Source organism: Pipistrellus hanaki (assembly GCF_964339955.1).
Source record: "Pipistrellus hanaki genome assembly, chromosome: 8".
NCBI classification, from domain to species: Eukaryota; Metazoa; Chordata; class Mammalia; order Chiroptera; family Vespertilionidae; genus Pipistrellus; species Pipistrellus hanaki.
The window spans coordinates 15,286,944-15,308,699 of record NC_140510.1 but is presented as its reverse complement, the minus strand read 5'-3'; the positions used below and the strand labels follow the sequence as shown (position 1 = coordinate 15,308,699).

The following is a 21,756-nucleotide window of genomic DNA, read 5'->3' as shown; positions in this document are numbered from 1 at the left end:
CTCCCTGTGGGAGCGCACTGACCACCAGGGAGCAGCTCTTGCATTGAGCATCTGCCCCCTGGTGGTCAGTGCACATCACAGCGACTGGTCATTCAGCTGTTTGGTCTATTTGCATATTAGCCTTTTTAATATAGAATTTATATGGGATGGGTGCTGATGTTACAAGGGATGCTCAGTGTTGCATCTAGAATCCCTGAGGGCAGGGGCCAGGGTAATGATTCCACACTGGCTTTTGCTATACCTGGGACCTTCTGACCCAGTGATGCTTTGTGGTAGGGGCGGGGACTGAGGAGGATGCTAAAGCAGCATTCCAGAGAAATGTAACCCGCCATTCTCCGGAGCATTATCTCAATCCGTTGAGGTTCTGCTTCCCGACATATGTAGACAGTAAGGCTCAAATAAACTCACAAAAAATTCTTAAAAAAAAAAAAAAAAAAAAAAAAAAAAAAAAAAAAAAAAAATCAAGAAAATATGTAAAAAATAAATAAATAAATAAATAAAAAAATAAAAAATAAAAAAAAAAAAAAAAAAAAAAAAAAAAAAAAAAAGCAGCATTCCATTGGCTCTCTCTCATCTTGGTCACTGACCCTTGCTCAGAGGGCTTTAAAGTATTAAGAAATCGGTCTTTAAAATATTCAGTAATTCTAAATGATCTTATCCTTCTGGCTATCTGAATTAATAACGTCTGGCTGTATGTAAGAAGGAGCTACACAGAAGGAGGAAGTCAGCTGTTTTCTCTGGTAGCTGGAGTTAGAACAAAAAGCAGCAGATTGAGGTTTCAAAAGGAAAGGTTCATATTCAATTTAATTTCAGGAAGAACTTTCTAAAGATTAGAGCTGCTCTTTATCCACCTATTCTTTCATTATATTCTGTGAGCACAGACTATGCGTCAGGTGCTGTGCTGAGCACTGGTGATAGTGAAGGTAGCAGATACCATGTCAGCCTACCATTATTATCAGCTCTGTCAGCATATAATTAATTGCCTACTGTGGAGTAAAGGCAACACAGAATGAGGAATGGGCTGATGGGAATATTGAAGAGATAAATAAAATTCAGTCTGCACCCAGGATGCTCACAGTCTAATAACACTGATTTTAAGAATTAGTGGCATCTTCTAGATAACAGTTATATACATGCTGGATGCACCGTGCTATGTTATTACACATTTTAATAAACATAGCATGATGTCTAGTTCTCAAAGCACCCCTAATTTTCAGGTGAAAAAACTAAAGCCACCTGCTGAGGCACCTGTACAAAGCAGAAGGGGCTCATTGGCCAGCGAGTGAGGATTTCTATTATGCACCCTAACTTCACACTTGAAAAATCCCTGGTGGAAATATTTCTCCAAAAGTTCTTCTCTGCCACCACCCAGGTAGACCCTCACCCTTCTCAGCTGCTCACCCCTTGGCTGCACCCCTCCCTCTAGTGCACAATAACCTCCCTCAAAGTTCTGATGCCAGAAGGTATTCCTATCCCAAGCACTCTCAATGGTCTTCCCCAAAAAAGGAGGGCCTGCAGATTCCTATAGCAGCTGCCAAGTGACCAAAGAAGTCTCCATCTCCTTGGCACTGCATTCCAGGTGTGAGTAAAGAAGACCCCGAGTCCACGCTGTAAGAGTCCCAGCATCTGCTGCTCACACGCCCTGATGCACCTAGGGGCGCTGAGCTGCTGAGCTACTGAGCTGAGGCACTGAGGTGGCCATGCCCCCGGGGCAGCTGGTGTTTTCCTCGGGGAAATGCCTGTTTTCTGTCTGAGCTCTGACTTCAAAGGAGTAGGAATCTCTGCTGTAAGCCATCTCATGCCTGGGGCTTGTTGGCGGTAAGCGAGAGAACCTACCTGGAGAGATAGAAAGAAGGCAAATAAGACAATGGGAAGAAGGTGAGAGAGCAGACTGGGGTCAGAAATGTAATTGGTGACCTTGGAAGAATAAAACCTGCTGGTCCATCCGGCAGCCTGACCCTTGAACTCATTAGCAAGGTCCTATTGGCAGCTGTTTTCTCACAGCCACAAATGTGCAAAACTCGTCAAGATCAAGACTGAGCCAACTCATTGGGGATGCAAGGCTGGCTTGGCCCTTTGAACTTTGTTCCTATCACAGCCATTTAATTATTTTGTGAGTTCTTGTAATTCTGAGGGCAAAGCTGGCTTCCAAAGTGCAATCCCTAACGCTTTTTCAGGCTCCCAGTGTTTTTATGAACTGGGAGAAACTTACAGCGCCTTAAAGAAACCACATAAAGAAGGTGTCAGCATTTCTGACATAAACTCCATTTCCACAGGTTTATGCACTCTGGAGAAACCCCGCTCGAGGGAGAGACTTAGCTTATACTAGTAGCGCCTGAGTCCCTGACTGTCCACACCTCATTTCATAGGTACTTACACAAGTGTCCTTCACATTCACTACATTTGGCATATCTGTAATTTTTAGAAATAGAAATGGCTTCAATCGTAGGTGGTTTCTGAATTTAATGTCAGTGCACACAATTCTCAGAGAACCAGAGACGTCAGGAATACCAGAAGTCCCGGTTTATAGAATCTGGTAGGACAATACTATAGGGAAAGGAAAATAATTTAAAGGGACAGATGCCAGAAGGGCAGCCGACGTAGACGTAGACTGACATCATCACTTCTCCTGCCCCAGGCCCTCCTTGCCCTATTTCCTGTCTTGGGTCACAGGCCGGGCCATGGGCTCTGGTCAGAAAATCACTGAAAAGGCCTCCAAGAAGCTCACGTTGCTTTTTGAGTCAGCTGCATTAAATGCTCTCTCAGCCATAAAAAAGCCTGATGGGGGGAGAGTTATTACAGTTCTTAGACAAAGCCAGGAAAGCATTATCCCTGGTGGTGAGAGAATTCCAGGAAAAGCCGGCTCAGAATTCTACAGATGAGGTCTGAGAGGGCAGAGGCAACATCCGGGGCAGCGGTGGTTCTCAGGGATGGATCAGTCAGGATGTGTAGGCATCCTGTGCCTGGCAGCAACTACCCAGAACCTGGGAATGTGGACAGGGGACCTCAGCCTCAGGATGGGGAGCGTGGATCCAGGGGCCAGCATGGATCCGGGGGCCTGCCCCAGCTTCAGGGGAGAGGCTGGGCGTCTTGCCCAGGAGCAGGGCCATTCTGTGAGCCTTCCTCTCAACAGGCTGCCTCGATGGCTGCTTATTCAGTGGACCTCACTTCTGGATTTATCTGTGCTTTGGGGTGTGGGGGAGGAAATCAGTATAGCTTCATGGTTTAGCACATGGTCAGGTTCAAGAGCTTTATTTATAACAGTTGGCCTTGGGCAAGTTAACCTTCTGAGCCAAGGTTCCTCATTTGTGAATGGCGGTAATAGCTCTTACCTTTAGGGTTGTGAAGATGAAGAGATGATACAAAGAAAACAGTGAACTCCTGGTAGCTGTAATAAGCAGCCAGACTTGGTGATCTGTCTTCACTAAAGAAAGAGTCTCCAGCATCCTTCATGCTGAGCATTCTTTGGTTCAAGGGTAGATAATCCAAAAGATGCAGGGAGTAAATTATTATATGGCAGGCGGTCTGTGCATACAGGGACTAAGACCTGAACTGCTATATCCCATGAATTTTTTATTCCCTTCCTCAGAGGCTGGGTCCATTCTGATGAAGATCCATTTCTATCTGAAACTAAAATAGTCCAGACACTTAGAATTGCCCGAGTACAGCATGTGATGTACTAAATCTGAGCCCTGTGTATCTAGGCTAAAATAAAGGACACTGGGTTCTGCATAGCAGGGTCTTTCTTTTCCAACTCCTCTGGCAACACTTCCCCGTGCAAACAGCCGTCCTTTCTCCGCAAGGCCATTCTGTAACCATGAAGTCTTCTTAACTGAGAAGATGAATGGAGAGATAGTGAATCATCTGTAAAGCTGGCTGAGAGTAAAGCTGACCATTTGGAGGCCCTGAAGTGAGAGCGTCTCAAACTTAGCCCTTGTAATCCTGGGGAACTCTCAGACCATGGCCCTGTGAGTCAGGGCTCTGCAGCCCATGGCAGCCCAGGTGTGACAGTGCACGAGATAGCTAAATGGCACCTCACTGGGGAAAGGCTAGCTGCATCTTCCTACAAATATCCCTATGGAGACTGAAGACTCTCTTCTGACATGAACCTCATCATCCTGGTACGTCCAAAATCAAGCACCAAACCCACTAGAACCTATAAATGCCAACTCTTTACTTTTCCTTTAGTATTAGGACACTGGTAGAATTCTACTCAGAGCAAAGAGGTTTTGGGGTGGGGAATAGGTGCATTCTGGAGTTCAGATACTAATTGATGAGCATCAAATAATATTGTATAAGAAATGTACAATAGTTAAAGATAAACTATTCACCTATCCGATATATACTAATAAATATACTAAGCATTCTGTATATAACATTCATTTTTTTTTATTCTTTCAGCTATGCTGGATAGCATTCTGAGTTCAAGAAAGTAAATGGTGAACACATTTTTAGTCTCACAGCAGCCCTATAAGGAACCTGACACCTGAGAGGTTCATGATGTTCTGTAGGGGTTCACACAGTTATGGAACCCAAGCCACTGCTCCATAAAGCACCACGGAAATGTTTTAGGGAATAGTGGGGTCCCTGGGAATGACAGAAGTCACAAAAGATACTAGTGAGTTTGTCATGGCATAAGGTGTGAGTGAAAGACAAAAAGTGGTCTTCTCAGGAAGACTACAAATGGCAATGGGTCCAGTGAAGTCCACATGGTGAGTGATGTTACCACGGTAACTCCAGGATGACCTTAGAGCCTGTGAATCAGTCGTCCTCGCAGTCAGATTGAGAGGCCACAGGCTCAGATAACAGCCAAATGAATGGCTGATGAACCATGCAAGGGGCTGCACAATGACCTTTGTTGGGACCTCAGTTTGTGATGGATGCTCATTACTCTTATTTCAGTTAATAAAGTCCACTTGATTGGTTGGTTGAAGTCATATGATCCCCAATTGAAAGAAGGGGGATCAAAAATAATATTTTTTTGTCTCTAACCACTGTTCTTTTCGTATTATAACTCTGGAAAGCTATCAGAGCATATGCACATGTGGCTCTTGCTGCCAGAAACGGAGGCCTTCTTACCTCATATTATGTGAAGGGAACATGTTCATGTTCAATTAAATGTCTGTTTCATGCCACTCCCTGGAAATTTACTTCACCAGGAATAGTGCTTCCTCCTTCTAGGGTCCCCTTTCTTCAAGACGACACCCAGTGCCAGGACCCTTCCTCCTTTTTGTGAGCCGCCTCTGACCCTCACTCTGTTGCTCTCTCCAGAGTCCAACTGCCAGATGAGGACGCTCGACAGTGGGATCGGGACCTTCCCACTCCCAGACTCGGGGACTCGCTCAGCTGGACGGTACATGTGCCAGGCAGATCCCTCCGCGGACACGGAGCCTGACCTGTGCCTCCAGCCGGTCCTTTGTGCAGCCCCTTCCACCCGAGCCCAGACCCTTGAACGAGAAGTGCCTTCCTCCGCCGACAGCCAGGACTTTGCAGACAACGCCATCGTTCACTCCACGTCCGACCCCACCATGACCGCCAGGGGGACGCGGCCTCTGCAGAGTCGTCTCCCCAAACCAGCCTCCTCAGGTAAAGTGCCTATTACCTTCCACATTAGATTGTTTTTCCACCCAGATCATGCACATGCAGGAGAACACACCGTAGAAAAGTCTCTGCCAGGAAGTCAGTGAGTGATCTCTGCCCGGTGGACATGTGGTCCCATGAAAAGCCCTGCATGTCCTCCACCAAAAAGCAAGAAGACAAGCAGTAAGCATTATCTGCCCTTAGCATCCTGGTAAGGAGTTGTACACACAGATAAAGGAAGCAAGCACGTAAGCACAGGGATATGGATATGTAAATTGATTAAGAAAAAAACACACACACACAACACAGGCGTGGGCTTTTATCTTTTAAAACTTAACTCTGATTATAGATAATTTAGACTCAACATAAATTTAACTGAAATGCTGTTTGCCCTCTAACTAGAAACATATGTCTTCTGATATAATCCTATCCTGTTCAAATGTGTGTATATGTGGAACTATAAAATCTTAGCTGGATGCATCAGCAGTAGATTGCACATTCACTGCAGTAGAGCGGCGTGAGCCTTCCCACGGAGAAGTACCATCTTTTTGGCTGCCGTCATTTGAAACAATCTTTCATGATTAAAGATAGGACCAGGCTAAGGGTCACAGTTTTTTTATTGGCCCCTCAAGATTAAAAATATTTATTGCAGCTCAAGAGGACACTGCATAATTTTTTAACTTGTATGGACCATGTTGCACTTGTGAGATACATAAGCATATGAAATAGAACTCTGAAGACTTGCCTTTATTATTCAATGCTGAGAAAGGAGCCACAAGTAGAGATTATATTAGAGGCTCCTGAAAAATTAGAAAAGAAGACTTTTAATTAAACATCTTTGAATCAATGTGATTGCACTATTCCCGTGGCTGGGTTCTCCCTTCTCCTTGGAATACTAGCTGCCATGAATGTTTCATCGCAAACGTCTGCTTATTTCAAGCCCAGGCTACATTTTAAAAAGCTGTAATGCATATTATTTTTGAAATGCATGCATTGTTAATTAATGACACCGCCTCCAGAGATTCAGGGGCGAAATCTTAGTTATAGATTGTGCTCCATGCCTGAGTAGTCACATGTGTGACCTCAATTCAGCAGCAGGCTGCCGAGTAGACGCCATGATTAAGCACTGTCATTATAACAAATTGAATAGAAACTGCAAGCCTTGAATTGCTTCATAAGAAGGGGATGGGAAAGAGATTGTTCTGATCTTGCTGCAAGTATTCACCACACCGGTTTCCTAAGGGTTGTGTCTTAATTAAATTGCCATGAAGAGTTGTAAAAAAGCAGAATATGGCCAAGCGTGAGGTCGACACGGGGAGGGATGCTTTGGTGTTGCCCACCCTGGAGCTTCCTGTCCGCCAAACGATACTGTCAGCGTGGTTCTCCGGCCAGTTTTCCAGGGGCTCTCTTTTGTCTGTGGCCATTGGTGACTCATTTTAAAAATTAAGGAATGGAGAACTAGCTGCCATGAAAGGAGAGTGCTTGAGAGCAATCACTCCTTCCTTAATGCATGCATTTGAATTGGTTTTTCTCTTATCTCCATATCACAAATGGAAGTAACTGTACAAATCTCAATCATCAGTGACAGCCGAATGCTGTTAATCAAGTGTTGATGGAAATACAGTTACTTCGCTTCTGCTCACAAGCAAAACGCTGGTGAGAGGCCATCCCAGCCTGTCCCCTTAATCACCACTGAGGCCCGAGGGTCATTGCAGCCTCCCTTTCTGGCAGAGAGGGAATACACTCTGCAGGTTGATCTGCTCTTATGGGAAATAGAGGACGTCCTTTCCTTAACCTCTGCTAATTACATCCTCGATTCTCAGGATGGGATCCATGGCCAACCTCAGCAGCAGCATCCAGGAACTTGTCAGAGATGCAGAATCTCAGGCCCCACCCCAGACCTACAGAATCAGAATCCGCAGTTAAATTAACAACAGCTCAGAGGATGCATGTGCAAATCCAGGTTTGGGGAGTCCAGCCCTGCAGGATTTTTAAGGGTCTCTGAGTGAAGTTTCCCAAACCACATCATTTAAAATGACTTTCACAGGTATCCTAGGAAAATCAGGGTTCCGTGCTCAAATATCTTTGGGAAAGGCTTTTTTTGTAAACCTCCCTTTGGAAGCTACGACTGTCCCCGTTAGTACAATGAAGGCTCTGAGAAGCACTCCAAAATGGAAACCTGTTAGACATTGATGGGGGAAAAAAATACTATTTGATAAATAACCAGTGTTTCCCAGTTCGCCCCCTGAACCCTTTCTTAACATGCAGAGCTTATCAGCATTTCATGGCAAATGGTCCCAGGACAGTTTGCCTTTGGTCTCCAAGGGGGACATTCTCTGTGGACGGACAGAGCTATGCAGACGTACCTGTTAGGACACACTTGCCGGGGGGCAGAACGCTGGAAAGTGCAGCTTTCACCACATTGGGGTCTTTCTTATTATTTCTGAACATCTCCCCCATCCCCTCCCTGCCTTTCCATAGAGTTGAAGAAAGCTGACTGTAGTTTCATATACATTTCCTCGTTTAGGAAAAATCCATTCCCAAAAGCAGAATGAAGCCGAGCCATGGCCTCAGACCTGCTCGTCAGTATGTGCTGAGAACACACTGGCCAGGGAGCTGCTTCCAGACTGGCGGGGTGAAGACCCCCCCGCGGACACCCAGGTGAGGGAGGCCAACAGGCGGGCAGCCTCCACCGTTGGTCCTGGTTGTGAAGAGTGAGCTCCTGAAACACTTTTGTGAAGAGTTAATGTTAAGTCGGATTTGTTGTTGGTTCAGTAGTAACTAAAAACGCAGGCCCAAGGTTCCCTTTCGCCCTGAATTGTTAAGTAACGTCACGGGCTCTTGGGCAGGATCCAAAGTGCTTTCACCCATCTGCACCCAGACGTGTGAGGGGTGGGGACTCTGCCCCCACCGGAGCAGGCATTGCTCTTCCGGGCATAGGAGCACCGGATTGGATGGCATTTTCCCACTGTCCCCTCAGTTCCTCCAATCTCTGCCTTATTCCTATGAGTCAGGTAATGCAGGTCTGATTAGACTCCTTTTAGGGATGAATAAGCTGAGGCCTGGACTGGTTGTGGTCCAAAGTCTTGTCAGGGACAGTAGACCTGCATTTCTTAAATCTCTGTCATTTGTGCTGTGGCTCTCCATCACCCTGAGGTGGCACACAGAGGCCTGGGGAGGGGCTCATGGCTCAGGGACTCCTTGAACCTTCTTCTGGGTACTTGGTATTGCCGTCTATAGCCCCTCCCACTTACTAGTGTCAGCCACATCCAGCCTGCTCACTATTTCCCATCCTGCCCTGGAGCTGGCCCACTTCAGGGTCTTTGGTGGCATCCAGCAGTTAAGGGTGGGAGGAAGGACATAAGGAAAGACCTTCCCGGACCTTCCTGCTCTATGGCCTTGGCTCTCCACATCCCACATTAAAACCCCAAAAGAGCCGGGACCAGTTTGGTTCAATGGATAGAGTGTCAGCTTGGGGACTGAAGGGTCCCGGGTTCAATTCTGGTCAAGAGCATGTACCTTGGTTGTGGGCATATCCCCAGTAGGGGGTGTGCAAGAGGCAGCTGATCGATGACTCTCTCTCATCGATGTTTCTAACTCTCTATCTCTCTCCCTTTCTCTCTGTATAAAAATCAATAAAATATATTAAAAAAAAAAAAAGAGAGAGACCCAGAGTTGGATGGGGAAGTAGTCTAGCAACAATAGGGGGTAATAGTGGCAACGTGGTTTGGGCAATTCCAAGAAAAAGAGAATTATTCACTGTGCCTCCCCCCACGTGTGCTGGCAGACACTCCTCACCCAACATCCCTCTCCCCCAAACATACCTCTCCTCTCGGGCGTCCCCTTCCTCCTCAGCTCCCACAGGCTCTGCCCATTGGAAATCGCGCCCATCTTGTAAGAGTCACCACCACGACTTGGAACTCAGAACTCTGGTTCATTGACTGCAGGGAGGGAGCGTTTGAAACAAGAGCAAGCTTTGTATTTCCAGCTCCCAGCACAGCACCCGGTTCCATTAGTGCTTATTGAATAGAAGGGTGAAACATGCATCTCTCCATACCCAGGAAGTGTTCCTGGGGACCTTGGGAACTTGAGCCATGAGGCTCCCCTGGAACCATAATCTGTAGACTTGTCATCCTTAATAGACAGCATTCTTGCTATTGAAATCTCTGTACTGAGCTCTAGAACCTAGCACACAGCGTAGCACAGGGAAGCTACTCAATAAGCATCTGTTACATGGGTGGATGACTGAGTGAATGACACAGTGACAGGCTGTGTGTGTGTGTGAGCAACGGGGAGACTGGGTCCCCGAGCCTGACCTCTGTCAGTACCTCTGAGGGTTATACAGGGTCAGCAACTGCTTGCTTTCCTAAAGGCTCCTGTCCTTTCCGAGGCTGGGAGAAATATTCTAAATTGTGCAAACATTTATTCTTTTGTTCCCAAGGTTGATCTTTTTCGTACCCTCTGATACTTGAAAGCCTGTAATGAGATCAGTTAAATAAGCCATGAGGTTTGGAACAGCAACTCTAACAGGCACTTGAGAGAAGAGGACCCATAAAGAAGTAAGCCAGATGCAGAGCAGGTGGTGCCGACTCGCGGCCGCCTGGGACAGGGCTGTGTGGTCAGAGGTTTCATTAGCACAGGCCTGACTACAGCTCCGGTGATGGACAAGCCCAGTCGCACCTGGGAGCGGGGCATTGGGAACAGCATTCTGTGCACCAGCAACAGCCAAGTGTGAACTGTTTCACATCCTCACAGGGTTCCCTCCCAGGAAATCCAGCTGTCAACGGCGGGATTTGTGTGAGTCACCTTACCAGTCTCCTGTTGCTCACTTAGGACAAGGGACCCAGAAAGTGCTCGTACTCTGCCCATGGTGGCAGTGACAGTGACAGTGACTGGGCTGTGGAAATAATGGTTTGGAAGCTGGGAGGGGCAAGTTAGTGAAAGCAGCAAAGAGCACCACCCCAGGTGACACAGGCGAGCAGGCGGACACCGGGACTCCTCTGTCTGGGAAGCCCCCGGAGTGCTTTCCCTGTGCTCTGCCTCCTCCCCGCCCCGAGATGTCACTTCTCAGCTCGTCTCTCCTGAGATCTAATTTTCTGGCACGTACAGAAGAGTGTCTGCGGACATCAATTTGTTTTCTGGTCTAATCTTCGTGACATTGCAGTGCAGTAAGGATTTTATTTCCAGATCTGGCATCTCCCAAAAAGTCTCCAATTGAGTTATCTCGGTAATGAAGGAATGGCTATAAAGATAAGTTTGTTCTTAATCGCATACTTTGGCCAGTCCAATCGCCCAGTGAGCCTGGATAGAATCCAGGCTGGACCTGCAGCCACGCCATTGTGAGCAGGTCTCTTTATGAGCGTGAAACTCCCTCACGCCATTCCTATTGGAAGCAGAATTGGCAGCAGAAAAGCCATCATCCCGAGGCACTTAGAAATATGTACGTTCAGACGGCATTTCTGTACACACAGAGGGACAGATGCGCCCCAACACAAAATGTGGTCTGGGCTCTGCCTTTCTTCTAATCTATTCTGGATTGTCAGGAATCCTATATGATAAAAGGCCAATATGCAAATTGGTCGAATAGCAGAACGACCTGTCGCTATGATACTCAATGCAAAAGCTCTCCCCTGATGGTCAGTGTGTTGCCACATGGGGTGCACCACTCATCCAGAAACCCTGAACCGTGCTCATGGCTGGTGAGTGCAGCAGTGGTGGGGGAGCCTCTCCCTACGTATGTCTGACTGCTGACTTAGGTCCAATCCCCAGGTCTAACCAGACTGCAAGATGGGCGCAGACCAGGCTGAGGGACACCCTCCCAAGTGCATGAATTTCATGCACTGGGCCTCTAATATTTTAATAACGCACTAAAGCAGCATTCTTTTTGCATTGACCAACTTTTTCCTCCAATACTAATTTATCGATGACATGATGAAACCATGACTTTTTTCTTAAACAAGACTGATGTTACTTTAGGGAAAAATGTAATCTAGCAACCATGCGTGTTTCCAGTTTTCCAAGAGCCTCGGTGTTTGTGACATGTCAGGGTAGGAATGGCATGTGTGAATAGCCATTACCTGGGGCCTCTACTCTGCTCCTCACTCCCTGCCAGCCCCCAAGAGGCAGGGCCAGGCTGCATCCTGGAAGGTTGAAAGTGGCAGCCATCGCTGGCATTAGAGTTTGGTTGTTGTCCCCATTAGATCTCTGTGGTTTGTCAGTGTCTCTCCGGTTGTGACAGAGGAAAGGGAAGGGAGTTCATTGTCCTGAGGCCTGCCCCTTGAAGACGCCTAGGGCCAGACTAGCTCCTAGTCCAAGCTCTTCCCTGGAACTATCGTGAGTCCAGTGATAACACCCCCTCTCTGACCCCCAACTGCTCCATCCAGGAATGATGTCCAGGGCCCATTCCAGCTCTAAAGCACCACTCAGTGAGGTCCGAGCTCCATCATGAGTAACTGGACAAAGACCCCTGTCAGTCAGTGAGGTCTGAGCTCCATCATGAGTAACTGGACAAAGACCCCTGTCAGATAAGACATACATATAATAAACTTGGAAATGCATCCAGTGTGATGAAAGGAGATAAGGCCTATGGACACAAAAAGGAAAGCAAGGTGGTATGGGAGAGCAGGACGCTGGGAGGGGTGCTGGAAGGGGCACTGTTAAAGTGGAGCAGTCCCAGCAGCCTCACTGAGGAGGCCATGTTGCTGTGGAGGTGAAGGGGGAGAGGGAGGACCCAGGAAGATCTCGGGGAGGAGCATTCTGGGCAGAGGGCACAGCCTGGGCAGAAGCCTCAGAGGGAGCAGCAGGCAGCAGGACATGCTGCAAGGCTGGGAGAGGTCAGACAGGCAAGGGACCGGAGCGAGAAGGTCTTGATTGCTAGCCCGAGGACTTCTTTTCTGAGAGACACATGTGGGGGCCTCTGGACAACTCCGAGAGCCTTGCTGTAAAAGGATGACTCTGGCTGTCATGTTGTAAAACCTGAAGAAGCCAGATCCATTGAGAGGTCATTACACCATCCAGGCAAAAGTTGTCCGCGGCTGAGCTAGGTGGTCACAGTGAGAGGCTGGGCGGCCTGGCTAAGAGAGCCTCCTCACTGATGGCAGTGTCCCAGCCACCAGCCAGGTGGCCCAGAAGCACCTGAATGTGGCTGGTGTGAGTAAGGAACTGAATTTTTAAATGTAACTTTTGCTATAATTTTTCAAAGAGTTCTCTCTTGAGCCTCGCCTTTTTGCTCTGTTTTATTTTTATTTATTTATTTTTAAATATATTTTATTGATTTTTTACATAGAGAAAAAGAGAGGGATAGAGAGTTAGAATCATCGATGAGAAAGAATCATCGATCAGTTACCTCTTGCACACCCCCTACTGGGAATGTGCCCGCAACCAAGGTACATGCCCTTGACTGGAATCAAACCCTGGATCTTTTAGTCCACAGGCTGACTCTCTATCCACGGAGCCAAACTGGTTCCGGCTGTTTTATTTTTTTTATTAACTTGAATTTAAATATGAGTAGCCACATGCCACTTGTACCACGTAAGAAGTGAGATAGTCTGATTCCAGATCTAATTGAAAATGCAACCCCATTCACTGATTGGCTGTAGGTGGGGTGGAAGGCAAAGCACAGTCCGAGATGGCTCCAGGGTCTGGGTCCTGGGAGAGAGGCTCTGCTGCCTGAGAGGGGGAGGCTGAGGCTGGGGCTGGGCGGCAGTTATGGTGAACTTTGGTCACACTGAGTTTGAGGAGCTGGGCAAGCAAGTGCAGGTATTGGCAGACTGTGGGCTGTGTGTCTGGAGTTCGGCAGCTCAGGCCAGGCCTGAAAACATAAAATTGAGCATCGGCCACGTAGGTGTCATTTACGATCTTGGGTCCAGATGGGAGCAGGCGGGGAGGGAATGTTGATGAAGAGATAGAGGTCAAGGAGGGAAGAAAGAAGCAGCACAGCAGACAGAGCAGCAACATTCAGGGAGGGAGGAAGAGAGCGGGGACTGTGGTGCCAGAGGGGCCAGGGAAGAAAGGTGTGAGAGAGGATACGTGATTCCACACGGGGCTGTTACTAGAAGAGAAACAACCTTCCATCCAGGGACCCTGTTTCTCCCTGGCAGCAGGGCTCCAGCTGGGAGTGGGGAGAAGGAAGAGAGGGGGCGAGGGGGATGGTCTAAAGGCAATTTGAACACATCTTGAAGAAGAAAACAAGATAAGCCAAACTGTCTGACTCGAAATGAGGGAGACCCAGACTACGCGCATATTTACTTCAGGGTTCCTGTTTTGCCATGGCTTTGTTCAGACTCCTGTGCAAAGCAAGAGGAATGAATATGAGATGTTGATTATAGACCCTGGTGAACAGGGAACTCTCCCACACCCTCTGTCTCCTGAAAATGAAGATAGCCTGGGCCTGAGCTGTTTTCTCCCTCTGCTCACTTTGCTCATCCTTTGTGAGCAAATCCCTTCTTTTGTTCTATTGCTTTAGCGCCTGGGCAGATGGTGCTTCTTGGGATAAGACGTTGAGGTATAGGCAGAGCAACCCTGAGAGCTGCACAAGCAAAGGGTCCCTCCCTCTGCCTTTAAAAGTGGACCTGTAGCCAGACTGCCGTGGTTCAGGGCACATGCCCAAGTTGCAGGCTCAATCCCTGGTGGGGTGTGTGAAGGAGGCAACCGGTCAATGATTCTCTCTCATCACTGATGTTCCTCTCTCCCTCTCCCTCTCCCTACCTCTCTAAAATCAATAAAAGTATATTTTTATAAAAATAAAATTATAAAAGCGGACCCGTTACCAGAGTTCTGTCATCTGCACACAGTGCCCCCAGCCCAGCCGAGCACAGCTCAGCCCTGCTTGGTGCCAGGCTGCCAGGAAGGAGGAACCTTCGCAGACAGCTGGCCTGGCTGTGGCACCTTCTGGCTCTGACACATCCCAGGAAGAGGCGTTTAGGTGCATGCAGCACCATTGACTTTTTAGGTGCTGGCAAAGGTGATCTGGAAAGAAAACAGAAACAATTAGGAGAAAAACAGGGGCTGGAGTCGTGCCTGGGTGTGCAGGAGAGATATTCTTCCCCGCAGGTCGCCGCTCTGCTGCTCTCGCCGCGTGCGCCTGTGAGTGTGAGATTGCCCGGCCCCGTTCCCTCTTTAAGTAACAAGGTTTTGTAATAGAGGTCCCAACCTGCAGAATGGAATTTGCCGGTGGATCTTGAAGTCTTGCTGGATGCTCTCCAAGACAGTTGCTCTTTCTCAAAGATGCGCTCCCTCCCTGGCTCCCTGAAATTTCCTTCCCTGGCGGGAGGGCACTGACAGTGGCCATCTATCCTTCTAGGAAATGTGCACCCGGGGACCGCACCTTGTCACCCTGCTCCCCATTGGCTGCTCAGGCACTAGCCAGGCACCCTGCCTCAGAGCATGCTGGGGCCTCCCAGTAAGACAGAGAGCCCTGCGACCCCCTCAATCCCTGGTGTCTCGTGCTCATTTGCTTCCCTGAATCACACCAAATGTGGCAAAAAAAAAAAAAAAACACAAACAAACAACAACCTGCTTTCCAAAACCCTGCCTCCGGGCTCATAAAACACTAAAGTAAATATACATCTTTTCTCTCAAGGCTGGTTTCTTTAGCTTGACTTTGAAATACGCATTAGAAGTCCAGGTTGTTAGCTCAGAGTCAGCAGCAGGAGCAGGATTTAGGAGCTGGGTTGGTGGCCCAGCGGGTGAGGTTGCAGACAGGAGTAATTTTTGTGGCTTTGTTTCCACAGAGCTACCCACAATAACTTGCCAGGCTGGCCATACAAACATCCCTGCCTCTTTCCTGCTGGTGCAGCCTCACAGAAGGAATGAGCAAGGGATAGGAATGGAGGGAATGGGAAAGAAAGAACCAGGGACAGGGTGCAGGGAATGGCAGCAGTGAGTGCCCATCTCAGAATGGAGGGCGAGGACCTGGTGATAAACCCTGCGGGACCTGGTGATAAAAAGTAACATAATCGTCAGTCCAGGCTTCTCTCCAAGCCTCTGATTCATCTGCCAGGCTGCTCGCCACCATCACTGACCAGGCCAGGTGCCTCTTGGGCAGAAACCCAACCTGAAGCTTCCTCTTTTCTCTCTAGAATCTCTGCTTCTTAGGTTTTGCCTTAACTGTGCTCTTGCCATCCCTTTAGGAATGCAGCCAGCCCTCCCATCCTCTTTATCCATAGATTATGCATCTGCAGATTCAACCAGCTGCAGATCAAAAACACCATTTCCAGCAGGAGCCTGTGATGTGGACGGCCGGGTGTATGCACTGCTCTCTGCCGTTTACCTCAGGGACTTGAGCATCTGGCACTTCAGTATCTGTGGGGTCCTGGACCCAATCCGTGGATACTGAGGGACAACCTTACTGTGAAGCTGGGAGGGTTCCTCGACTCTCCCTGCAAATTCTGGGCATCCCAAGTCCCACTGGCTGCCCTTCCAGATACTTCTCAAATCTGCCCCCTCTCTAGCTCCTCTGCCATGGTGCCTTCTTCAGGCTACATCAAGCACATCCTCCTTTTTCTCTGGCTCCAGTCAACCCGCTGCCATCCACCCATACTGCCACCAAAGTGCAGAGTCCCATCAGTCCCTTTGCTTAAACTCTTTAAGTATCTCCATGAGTCACAGACAGGATCCAGTCTCCTCCTCTTGCAAAGTTCACAAAGCCCTTCTGACAGCATCTTTCCCACCTCCCGCCTTTACTTTATGCATCATCAAAACACTGTCTCTGTCCTGAGCACTGGGTGCTGCAGGCATCTCCCTGCCTTTGCTGTTGTGGTCTTGCTTCTTAGAATGGCTTTCAGACCAACACCCTTCTTCTCTAACCTTCATGTAACTTCTACTCACTCTGTAAGATTCGGCCAGGCTTTACCTCCTCCAAGAAGTCTTCCCAGATGCTCCTATATCCGAGACACCCAATTACCTTTCCTGTCTCTTCTGTAAAACACTATCTTTAATTCTGTTACTCAGCACTTGAGATAATACTTATTTCTTTGCATTTCAGCTCTCTCTTTCGTGCCAAGGTTGCTTCTCATTCATATTCTGCACTTAGTGCCAGGTCTGGCACATCAGAGGTGTTTAATAAACTTCATAAATGCTGAATAAAAATGCATCTAACTCACTAGACAGGGTAAGCCTTGATCAGCTCCTTGTGCACATCCACCATCCTTTTGGGCCTTTCCATGTCCAGAGACAGAAGGATCCAGAGCAGTGGCTACTGAGAGAAACTGAATGAGGACATTCCTCCTTCTCTGAGGACTATGCTCGAGAAAGCAGGGAATCCATTTGTTTTGTTTTGTTTTCAATTTTTCTCAAGAAAGCTGAATTTTAGCTTACTCTCAGATGATTTTTCATGGGGGCTGTTGAAGACACATCAGAATCTTGTTTTGTTTCTTGTAAATGGCCCCATGCTCCCGGCTTGGTTTTCATCATCTCTGCCCCAATTTGGGAATTTTTGTCACAGAGTCACTCTTATTGGTGAAAATACATTACACCCTTGAGATCTGAAATAAACAGAGGCTCAGAACCTGTGCTCTTCTGATACTTGATCTCTGAACTTCTCCAAATTGAATGGGTTGGTTAACAAACAAGATTGGCAAAAAACAATAAAAGCAAAGAGGAGAGTTGATCTCTAGGTTTGTCTGTTTTGGTTTCTTCTTCTCTCCCACTGTGTCCAGGCCAGTAGAGGGTGCTGGTGGGGCAGGTCAGTGACAGTGCCCTGCTCTCTGGGTGCTTCACACACACAGACACACAGGCTTGAAGCACCTGTGTGAGCGGAGCTGCTCTAGAAGCTCAACGGGTGCCTTCTACTGTCGAAGGCCATGCCTTTGGCTCCAAAGAGCAAGGAGCCAGAATTCCTAATTCTTTTTCGTTTTATAAATTTACTTCAAATTAAAGCCCACTGGGGTCTACAGATCACTGCACTGCAGAGCTCACTTTCCACAGCAGCCCCTCTCCCCTTAAGCCCCACCCTCAAAATGCATCCATTAGGCTAAGCAAGCCAAGCAAATCGGGCCCCCTGATGATGCTCATCTAATCAGGCCCCAATTTCCTGAACAAGGAGTACATTCTCTTCATTCCAAGGTGATTACATTCAACAAATTACAAAGAGCTGGGGCAGGTGAGTTAAAAAGCAATTGGTTTTGCAGTAATTAGAAAAACACAAGGAAATGATGACTGTGGAGCAATATTAAGAGGGACGCTGAAGGATAACATCTCCAGTATCTGGCTAACTCCTCAGCTTGAACGTTTAGAGATTCACAACTAATTATGCAGAGACGATGAATTTTGAATGTTAAAAACTCGGCCACCCTGCCTTCCCAAGGCCAAGTTTTGGCTATTAATAGAGCAATCAGATTTTTCTGTATTATGAAGAATTCACACCAAGTTGCATGTATTTTAAAGCATTCATCTGACACATGACTTAAAGATGACAAATCTCCAGGATATGCAAAATCAGCATTGGGTTCAACTAAATCCGTAGTCATCAGAATCACTCCCAGTTCCCCCAGAGAAGCCTGCTGTTTAAAATGGACACTACAGGCGAGAGTTATCTTTAGTCCTTCCTGGAACTTCTCTCTTACTGGGTTCTTTTAAAGATTTGCTTCATGTCTGACAAGCTCATCCCAGCTCAACGAGAATGGACACGTGCAATGAAACACACGGGATTCGTCTCCTCGCATTACACTTTGCTGGGTGACACATGGAAAGTACTGACCATGACACGTACAGAACCAGAGTCTCAAATTTCTCTGTGTCACTACTTGTCCACCATCAGAAAACCCCACCGCCCTCTCACCTGTTCAGTCTAGATGTGAACGAGGCTAAGGTTGGGGGTTTAGTTGGGGAAAGTGTCATGCACAATTACAAAACAAAACGAAGTAAAATCAAAACAAAAAACCTTATTAGCTTCTAAAGTCACGTGGTTGGAAGCTGACCCTTACCGAGAACCCGCTGTGCTTCAGACAGGCTTGAAAAGGGAAGCTGTGAAGCGACCTGCATTCAATTATTTAAGCTGCATATTGTGAGGCCCTTAAGAAAGCAAATGTCAGGATGGACAGAACGAGTTTACCCTCCTGTCGAAAGAGCAGTGTGTGTGGTGAAGCCGTCTCTCAATTAAACTGGACTGCAGGGTGCAGAGAGCAGAAGGCCACGTCCGGGACCTAATGAGACATTTTGGAGGAAAGAGAAACCCTGGAGTTTGTTACTCTTTATGGACATTCTCCTTCTCCCCCACTTCCCCCCACCAATCATTATCTCAGAGCTACCCACCTCCAGTTCAAATGTGTGGAGCAGGAAACATTTAAGCAGGAGCCTGCAAAGTAGAATTTCAAAGTCAAAAACAAGCCCCTGGTGGTTGCCGGGCACCTGGGGGAGCAGATGATGCCTAGTCCTGGGCAAATGAGCAGCCCGTGGCTGCCAGGGCTGGAGGGAGGCTAGGCAAGGGGCCTACAGCTAAACACATGAGCAATTAATTAGGTGGCCTTTCATTTGTGAAAATGTGTGTCCCTCGGCCTCGGGCAGGGACAGCAGAAGGAAGTGTAAGTTGGCAAGCCTCCCAGGAGGCACATAGCCGGTTGGAGGATAGCTTTCTGTAGAGGTCGCCTATAATCCAATGAATACCTCCAGTGCTCACACTGGATCACCCAGCCCCGGGGCTCTCAAACAGGGGGACTGTGCCCCCAGGGGACATTTGGCAGTGGCCGAAGACATGTTGGGGTGGGGGAGAACTATAATGGCTGTATAGAGCCCAGGGATGCTGCTAAGCACCCTATAATCACAGGGAGCCCCAATAACAAAGTTCTCCTATGCAGAATGTCAATAGTGCCCTAAGAAGCCAGGAGATTGACCATTAGCCATCAGAATTGTCTAATGAGAGGGACAAGCTGTCAATATTTGTGACACATTGTGAGAGCAGCCAATGCCACTGCCTGCCCAGCAGGCGCCCCAGGCCTGGCCGGGCACCTCCTTGGATGATTAGGATGCTCTGGTCCCTGAGAGGCTTTGAAAGGGAGCTCATGCTCCCGTAGGCCTTTCACACTTGGCCTTTGTCCAGTGCTAGGGGGTCTGAAGAGGTGACACAGCAGAGTACTTGAGACTGCTGCACATTAAGTCATTAGTATTTAATTTCTGTCTCTTAGAGAACCTGGGTCTCGCAGAGGTGGGAATCCTTCCCAGGTTTGTAAGAAACCCAAGGATAGTTCGCTCTCACTCTGCTCCAGTGAAGCAGGTGACGTGCAATTAGGTCAAACATGAAGGAACAACATACTAAACAGGGTTTGGGTTTCCTTGAGGACCTTAGAGTCACATGTTTGGCTAAAAAGCACAGTGGCATTTAGGAAGGGTCCCTTGCTGACTCTTCCCACCGAAAGGCTAAGCCTAGATTAACATCCGTCTCGAAACTAAGAGTGCTGGGTCAACAGAAGGAGCCGTGTTGGAGAAGTGGGTAGGTGCAGGGAAAGGGCTTGGGGTTCAGGCAAAGTCTAGAAGTAATTAAAGTGAGCAACATGAGAACAGCAGCTGCATATCTTTGCGGTGTTGGAGGAAATTCCTTAGAGTGCTTTGTTCTCAGATTTCAAGGATAAAGAGACCATTTCCAATATTTTCCCATCCCAACTGCCTCTCACCAGCCAGTCAAAAACCTAGAAACAGTCACATGTATTGTACAACCAAGCAAATGAGCTGGGGGGGAGGGGGGGCGGTGAAAAAGAAAAAAAACAGGAGTTTCTAACCCAGGAGTTTTGCTTAGAAAAATGTCCAGCATCCTGCAGTGAGTCATAAAACTGCTTGCTCTCCGTTTTTGAACCCAAAAGCCATGGCCATTTGGCTGGATGTGGTCGGCATGCCCATCATTGGGAGTTAGGACGCCTGAGTCTTGCTCTGGCTCTGCAAACAGGCTTTGTGATCCCAGATGAGTAATGTTAGCCTTTCTGAGAGTAAGTTCCCTGGGCCACCCCGTGCCCACACTGCCTTCCTCTCGGGGGGTGCTCAGCTATGACAGATGTGATAAGGCTTGCAGCCTGCACTGTGCCAAATAAATATGAGAAGTGTTATGGTAAATTGGCTGAGAGGGAGGACAATTCCTGGAATTGGAGGTTGAGGATATTAGAAGAGGGGAGGGGGGCACAGGGAACTTGCAAACTGGGGTCCAAAATAAGGTGAAGCTAAAGCCCCAGAAAGGTACACTTTCCTCATAAATTATCCAGGTCATGCAATTTCATTAAGGGACGTCTCATATTATCTTTATCTGCTGTTAAAATGTAGTGGAAATAAGAAAGAACTGATTTAAATGTTCCTGAAACAAGCCTAACAGTGTTCTCCTTGCCTATTTGTTTTCACAATAAGTAGCAATATCCCAAGCTATCACTCAGCATCACATTCAGATTCAATTACATGGGATACATGGGAACCAGAAATACAGGGAGGCTAGGTCATCTAGGGAACAGTTCCATTTTAAAATTAGACCAGAAATTTTATTATAAATGAATAAATCAGCCCACCTTTTAAGTACTTTAACTAGAAAAGAAGACCACATCCTTCCCATGGCATTGGCCAAGCGGGCACTCAACCCTGAGCAGAGAAGTCAGTGGTTGGCTCCCAGCTCCCCCAATTAGCTTGCTTCTCAGTTTGTGAGCCCCTAGAAGCATTATGAAGAGTACTTCTTCCACTCTGATCCTTTAAAAAAAAAAAAAAAAAACCTTCTATCTCCTTGTATCTTGGTTTGTTTGGTCTATCCTTAGTTATATCATGTCACTTTGGCCTTTTTCATCCTGAGATTACCCCTCTTCCCCCCATCACCACCAAAGCAACCTGCATGTATCTTCCTGAGGATTCCATGAAAGGAAAAGCTAAAGAGTCAAACTTTTTAGGGAAGGCTCAAAGTCATGCCAACATTGTTCCATGGCCCAGGAAACCCTTGTGCTGTGCACAAGGACTCACATACCCAACTTGAAGTAAGCATTTGTATTCTTGGCCATGACTCATTAGTGATCTCCAGCAAGATCTTCTCTCTTTCCTGCCCGTGTCAAGCTGGACATCTTCCACATCCCCCCAGGCCTGACGTTCTACCACTTGAACAAATGCTACAGTGACTTGGATGTCAAGCTTTATGCTTCAGCATTCAGTAGTCTCAGCCATTTGAGGAGATTATCGAAGTTTTTTTCCGGTATCATTTAACATTTTGATTTTATTGTTTGC

At 47.5% G+C, this 21,756-nt stretch overlaps 1 protein-coding gene across 1 annotated transcript in view; it reads left to right on the top strand.

Moving 5' to 3' along the window:
* Nucleotides 1–21,756, top strand: part of NCKAP5 (NCK associated protein 5) — a 946,230-nt gene that overhangs the window by 880,972 nt on the left and 43,502 nt on the right. The window contains exons 16-17 of the mRNA XM_084893312.1: nt 5,272–5,586; nt 8,108–8,241. Coding sequence (XP_084749438.1) covers nt 5,272–5,586; nt 8,108–8,241 — 449 coding nt within the window. The remainder of the gene's footprint in view (nt 1–5,271; nt 5,587–8,107; nt 8,242–21,756) is intronic.